Source organism: Pinus tabuliformis, chromosome 5_2 (assembly GCF_031772625.1).
Source record: "Pinus tabuliformis cultivar Carrire ecotype Pingquan chromosome 5_2, CPIR1, whole genome shotgun sequence".
Taxonomy (NCBI): Eukaryota; Viridiplantae; Streptophyta; class Pinopsida; order Pinales; family Pinaceae; genus Pinus; species Pinus tabuliformis.
The window spans coordinates 972,947,578-972,954,739 of record NC_142306.1 but is presented as its reverse complement, the minus strand read 5'-3'; the positions used below and the strand labels follow the sequence as shown (position 1 = coordinate 972,954,739).

The 7,162-nt window shown below is 36.1% G+C and overlaps 1 protein-coding gene across 1 annotated transcript; it reads right to left on the bottom strand.

Moving 5' to 3' along the window:
* Positions 1–2,472: 2,472 nt before the first annotated feature.
* LOC149162537 (uncharacterized) lies at positions 2,473–6,521 on the bottom strand. Its single transcript, XM_089435215.1, has 2 exons — positions 3,185–6,521; positions 2,473–2,981 (listed from the first exon to the last, which is right to left on the bottom strand). The coding sequence occupies exons 1-2, from the start codon at positions 6,519–6,521 to the stop codon at positions 2,473–2,475; spliced, it is 3,846 nt and encodes a 1,281-aa protein (XP_089291341.1).
* Between the last annotated feature and the right edge of the window lie 641 nt (positions 6,522–7,162).

The following is a 7,162-nucleotide window of genomic DNA, read 5'->3' as shown; positions in this document are numbered from 1 at the left end:
TTTGGGTAAAAGTGATCAAGAAAATGTACCCATGAAAAATTCAAAAAGTAGAATGTTTAATACTACTTTACAAATGCCAAGATAGTTTAAGTAGCATACTCTCAACATGGAAAAGGGATTCCAAAGTGAATCCAAATGGTTTCATATATCAAAGATAGGAGGTTAATTTTATGGATGGTCCATGAATAATTGATAGAGGCTTCAGCCAATGTCAAAATTATGAATGAATTTAGGGTCAACAATACATTTTAAGGTTATTTTTGTAGGTTAACAATACAACTGAATGAGAATAAAAAATTATTAGATTAGATGAGATCAATAGGCAACAATGAAATAAAATCAAAGAAGACACTATCCTCGAGTGCATGCATGATGATTAATGCTCATTGTTATATACCATCACCCTTGGGATTACTTTCCTCTTCCTCGCTAGAGAAACCATAGCCTTCTTATGTTCTCTCCATAGCGACTTTGAACCTTTATATTACATTTTGAAATAATATTCACATATATTGAGTACACCATGGAACGCACTACCACATGGTACATAGAAAACATGTTTAGCACAATTAGATGCTTAACCACACACTAGTTGGGTGTTGGCCTCGCATTATACACTAGGAATTGACATGAGACATTTACATGACTTACACATGGGTTCATTTATTTAAGCTCATATAGTTCAACTTCCATTATCATAAAGAATTATTTACAACTTATGCTTATTTTAATTGAATAGATCCAACAGGTCAAAAATGGAGTACAAAAGTTGGCATACTTATATAGCATTATCAACAAGGAGAAAATAACAAGTCCTAAAGATGATCATCCAAGGAATAAAAATCATTGGAAAATCCTAACTTACGAGTTTTATTACTTGTCGAGCACTCAATGGATGTATACTAGTGCTACTCCTTGCCTTGACAGGAGTTGTAGCGTTCATTTATAGAGGTAACTACTATCTATACATCCCTTAAGATTCATATAAAGGAAACATTGCATCGTTTACAAGGAAAATCAATGGAAGTATTCCAAGAAGAAATGAAACATATTCACAACATTTCCATTAATAGGATTAGCAATATATGGAATTTTATGCAAATTGAGAGCTACTTGTGTGAGCCTTTCTCATAAAATATAAATTTCATATTTAGTTGTCGCTCTATAATTTTTTTTATAGAAATAGTCCAAATAGCAACAATTATAGACATAACATCATAATTAGATCAATAAAAGGTGAGAATTTGTAGAAAATGTTCATTAGTGTTGTAAGCTTGCAAACAACCTACCAACAATAACATAAATGGAACATGATATCTTTACTTATGCCAAATGTTAAAAAATATTAGGAATGCAAATCCAATTAGACAAGATTGAAAGCTCCTTAAGTCTAGAGCAAGCACATTCTTGTTAAGAATAAGACAAAAAAACTTTATTGAATCAAGATACATATTTACAATGAATACACAATATTCTAATGTTTAATGAATCAAATGTCAATCCAAGAAAGTACTATTAAGTATGTCACTTGTAGAGATGTAAAGTATGATGATGACCATAAATTGTAATATTACATAATCTTTAGTTTACAATACATTTAATTTAATAATAATTATTCTTGACAATAAAAAATTAATAAAAAAGAGAAAATGGGCTTGCTCAATCTGTTCATAAAATTTTACTTAACAAAATCATTTTCCACTTAATATTATAAATTGTATTTAATCATTAAAATAATAAAAAAATATCTTATTCAATAATCATTATTCTAACTCACTAAAAAAATCTTATATCAATAATCATTATTCTTAATGACTAAAATATATATCTTAATTTATAAAAAGATTTTTCAAATGAAAAAAATGTATATTTCTTTTTTTTCTATTGGAAAAAAATACCATAAAAAAATTATTTGAATATAATGATTAACAAAATTATCACAAATTCAAAAAACATATTTTCATTAATTAAGAATTTATACACATAAATACATATATATTATTTTAAAATAAAAAAATTATTCAATCTGCATGATCAATTAATTAAGCAAATCCCCCAATCACATATCAATATAGAAAATTAATGAACTAAAAAATATTAATTAATAAAAAAATATCTCTGAAGCTAAGTAAAACTAACCAACTCTTAAAACTAAAAACATAGTTCTCCAAAACAAACACACAAGCAAACTATATATATATATATATATATATATATATATATATATATATATATATATATATATATATATAATATTTTAAAATAGGAAAAAATATTTATATTGCATGATCAGTTAATTAAGCAAGTTTCCGAATCCCATATTAATATAGAAAATTAATTAACTAAAAATATCTCTGAAGCTAAGTAAAACTAACCAATTCTGGAAAACTAAAAACATGGTACTTATAATTTAATCAAATCATTTTCCTCCACAAATAAAGTAATCTAATCATTTTCTTCTACAAACATGTCCTAATCAGATTCTGAACTGGATTGGTCTGTCACCTGTTCAAGGCGGTTCAACCCATTTTCTGAACTCTTATAGATTTTGGCGACCAGCTGCTCTAGCGATGCCTCAACCTCTCGAAGGGTCGGTCGTTCATGAGGATCCCTTTTGGTACACAGCATACCTATATTCGTCAACCACACAGCAATTCCATGCCCCTTAATTTCACTTACATCCTGTGATTCCTCTTCTTCATCGTCTTCTTCCTTTCTAATCTCCTCCCCCAAATTTCTGTCAATCACCTCCAACATTCTGTCTTCTTCCTTTCTAATCTCCTCCACCAAATTGTAGTCAATCACCTCGAACAATCTGTCGGGGAATGCATTGCCCACCCAACTCTGCAATGTCGAACCTGATTGCCCTTCTTCTGAGAAAACTGGATCTGTGGGCTTCTTTCCCGTGATCGTTTCCAACAATAAGATGCCATAGCTGTATACGTCCCCTTTCATGGACGGGCGCCCTCCTATACCATATTCTGCAATCAATTTATATATAAAACTTTCATTAACAACTCATATATATATATATATATAACTGATATACAATATGGCTCAATCAATCAAGTGCTATACCATATTCTGCAATGAATTTATATATAAAACTTTTATTAACGACTCATATATATATATATGTCTGATATACACTATGGCTCAATCAATCAAGTGTATCAGTATTTACCTGGTGCAATGTAACCAATCGATCCTACTAGAAGACTGGAGGTGTCCCCTGAGGCTGCTGCTGTTGAATCGTCACGCGCTTGCGGCGAGATCATGAGGCGTGAAATACCGAAATCTCCAACATGGGCCGTCATCATCTCATCCAATAAAACGTTGGAAGGTTTCAGATCACAATGAACAATGGCCGGAGAGCAGTGATGGTGAAGATATGCCATTCCATGAGCCACGTCCTTGAGAATGCTCAGCCGTCTTTTTAAACCCAATCTGCAATTATTTTCACTACCATGTAAATGCATGTCCAGGCTTCCCTGCGACATGAACTCCATAATCAAAGATTTGACCTGCAAACTTGAGCATACGCCCACCATTCTCACCAGATTCCGATGTTGGACTCTGCCCAACGTCTTGCATTCTTTTATAAGTCTCTTGTATGCACCTCCTGATGTGGCAGAGTGTATAACTTTGACAGCAACTATTGAACCATTGTCTAATACGCCCTTATACACTGAACCATGGCCGCCATGTCCCACTAGGTTATCCGGGCTGAAACCGTTAGTTGCTCTGTTTATCTCTTCCTCACTTACAATCTTCGTCTCTCGGAGTTGGCTCCTGAGCATCGTCCCTAATCTTGCTGAAATACTTTCCAACCATGTAGACTTTACACTACGAAAATATATCAAAAGCATTAAGACTAGGCAAGATACCAATAGCAAAGTTAAGCCAACCGAGGTGACTATGATAACTACCCTCCTCTTGGAATCATGATGGAATTTACAAGGGGGCAACTCTATCCATCTGCCACAGAGTCCAGCATTTCCTAAGAATGATGTAAAATTCAGTTTTCTGAAAGCTCCAGAGCATGGTATTTCTCCTGTCAAGTTATTGTATGATACATTTAAGTGGCTAAGCTTCCCTAGTTTCTCTATAGAGGGAGGCAGGGTGCCGGAAAGCTTATTGAAAGAGAAATCCATATCTTGAAGGCCTGCAAGTTGACCGATTGATGTCGGAATGGTGCCGTCCAATGAATTGTAAGAAAGATTAAGGTATTCAAGCCCAGCACAATTCACTAATTGGACAGGTATGCTCCCTGAAAAATTATTGGCAGAGAGATCAATTGCTAGAACCATTTGCATTCCTGCCAGTTCGGCAGGGAGCCTTCCTGCGAGTGCATTATGTGAGACATTAATGTACAAGTGCAGGTTATGAAGGCTAGCCACTTTCGATGGCATCACGCCCCTTAGCTGGTTGTAACTGAGGTCCAGAAGCTCGAGATTGGAACAATCCCCGATACTGTTTGGTATATTACCACTGAATTTGTTGTAGCTGAGATTTAATCTTCTTAGCTGCTGCAAACTTGAAAAAACCAGATGAATTTCTCCAGAAAACCCGTTTCGGGAAAGGTCCAGTTCATACAGAGCTTTTAATTGACTGAATTGGTAGGGAATATTACCTTCCAACTTGTTTCCAGAGAGTTGAAGCTGTTGAAGAGTAGACAGCCCTCCTAGTGCAGAAGGAACTTCTCCAGAGAGCAAATTGTCATGTAGATCTAACAGGAACAGTCGAGTGAGGTTGCTCATCTCCTGGGGTATCTTACCAGTGAAATGATTCTCACCCAAACGGAGATAACGCAGATTTTGAGAAAGACGGCTTGTGCTTCCAGGTAAGTCTCCCTTGAGATCATTTTTCCCAAGATCGAGTGTTCGCAGATTGGTGCAGTTAGAAAGTGTTTCAAATATGGGAATGGTTTCCGCATTAACCAAGTGATTATCATAAAGTTGAAGTGTCTGTAGAAGCCGAAGCTTGCCAAATTCCTGAGGTATGCCTCCGGTTAAGAAATTGCTAGCGAGTTCGACATTTAGAAGCTGAGAGCAATTTCCTAAAGATTTCGGAATAGTACCATTTAATTTGTTACCCCAGAGCAGTAGGACCTCTAAATTTGAGAGCTTTGTACCTATCTCCCATGGGATTTCTCCACTAAGCCAGTTGTCATACAAGGCTAAGGTGCCTAACTCCGTGGTATTAAGTAGTGAAGGTGGGATTCCCCCACTGAGCTGGTTTTCTCCAAGAGACATGTATTGGATTCTAACGAGCAAGCCAAGCTGAGAAGGGACAGTACCACTGAGGAAGTTATTTCCCAAATCCAGAGACTCCATTGCAGAACAATTTCCCAAGGATTCTGGCACTTTCCCTGTTAATCCGTTCGTGAACACTGAAAGGGTTTGTAAATTGGAGAGCTTGGTTCCAATCTCCGACGGGATTTCACCAGCAAGCCTGTTGTCATACAAGTATAAGAAGCTTAACTCCGTGCAATTAAGCAGTGAAGGCGGGATTCCTCCACTGAGCTGGTTTTCTTCAAGAGACAGAGTGTTAATTCGAGTGAGCAAGCCAAGCTGAGAAGGGATAGTGCCACTAAGGGAGTTATTTCCGAGATACAGAAACTTCATAGCAGAACAATTTCCCAAGGATTCTGGCACTTTCCCTGTCAATCTGTTAGCGTACAGTAAAAGGATCTCTAAATTGGAGAGCTTGGTCCCTATCTCCGACGGGATTTCACCAGAAAGCCTGTTGCCAAACCAGTTTAAGATGCGTAATTGCGTGCAATTAAGCAGTGACGGTGGGATTCCTCCACTGAGCTGATTTTCTTCAAGATACAAACTTTTAATTCGAGTGAGCAAGCCAAGCTGAGAAGGGATAGTGCCGCTAAGAGAGTTATTTCCGAGAAACAGAAATTCCAGCGCAGAACAATTTCCCAAGGATCCGGGCACTTTTCCAGACAATCCGTTTCTGTACAGTGAAAGATTTTGCAGGTTTTGCAATTGGCCGAGACCACTTGGAATACTCCCTGTCAAATTATTGAAGGACAGATTAAGCACCCTGAGAGCTGTGCAATCTTTCAAAGCCTCTGGAATGGACGATGTCAACTCATTCTTATTAAGTAACAGACTTTTTAAGCGACGCAACTTGCCCAATTCGTTTGGGATTGTGCTAGAGAAATTGTTATAAGAGAGATTCAACACGCCAAGAAACGAGACGTTGCCCATATGTGGAGGTATAGTTCCTTGAAGGCTCATGTTGTATAGATTTAGCGCAGATACACGCAGTTTCTGAGGGTGGCAGGTGACTCCAGTCCAATTACAGACATGATTGGCAACATCCCAGTTGGCCAAGGCCCGGGAAGGATCATGTGTGACAGAGCTTTTGAATACTTGCAGGGCTGCTATATCGACATGTATTCGTTCACGACTTTTCTGATAATTATCAATCAGATGGGTGTTTGCACAAACTGTGATGAGCATTAGTGTGGTGGTGATGAGGATGAAATCCCGGGAAGTTGCCATCGGCTCTTCAGATCGGCGATAGATAAAATGAAGGAATTACATAAATTTCTCTTCGCAATGTTGGCATTGTGGATATCAAATAGATTTGAGAATTTAGTGGATTTTCTTTTTCTGGTTGACTCAAGAGTCGTGTGGGTGACTCAGATCGTCCGTTTCAACAACGGCGTAGCGTTATATTTTTCAAGATACGCGAACATTGAAAACTAATCTAGGTACATTGATATTTCGTTCTACGCATTAGTGTACTCACGGAAAAAACTCAATCTACTAAGTGATTTGATTTGGGGGGAGGGAACGTAGGATGAGGTAGTGAGCTTCTATTATCTTCATGCGGAGTTGTGATTAGAGCACAATCTTATATTGTTTTGCTTATAAAAAATGAACAAGGGCTTATAAAAAATGAACAAGGGTCTAATATTAAATTAATTTGTTGTTGTTTATTATTTTTAGATTTTAATTATAATATTATACTAAAATTTTTAAATAAAAAAATTATGGCGTTAATTTTATTTAAAAAGATTGATATCACATTGCTCTTTTATTATAAGTTTGTTATTGATTATTATTTTTAGATTTTAATTAGTATGGTTATTAATATTAAATATAATATTGAAATGTTAGTATTTTTCTAATTTAGAGGA

What these genes read in the sequence shown, in the direction of transcription:
- LOC149162537 (XM_089435215.1), bottom strand. Translation starts at nt 6,521, where the DNA reads ATGGCAACTTCCCGGGATTTCATCCTCATCACCACCACACTAATGCTC. An exon ending in GATTGGTTACATTGCACCAG is followed by an intron (nt 2,982 to 3,184) that starts GTAAATACTGAT and finishes AATTGATTGCAG; the next exon opens with AATATGGTATAGGAGGGCGC.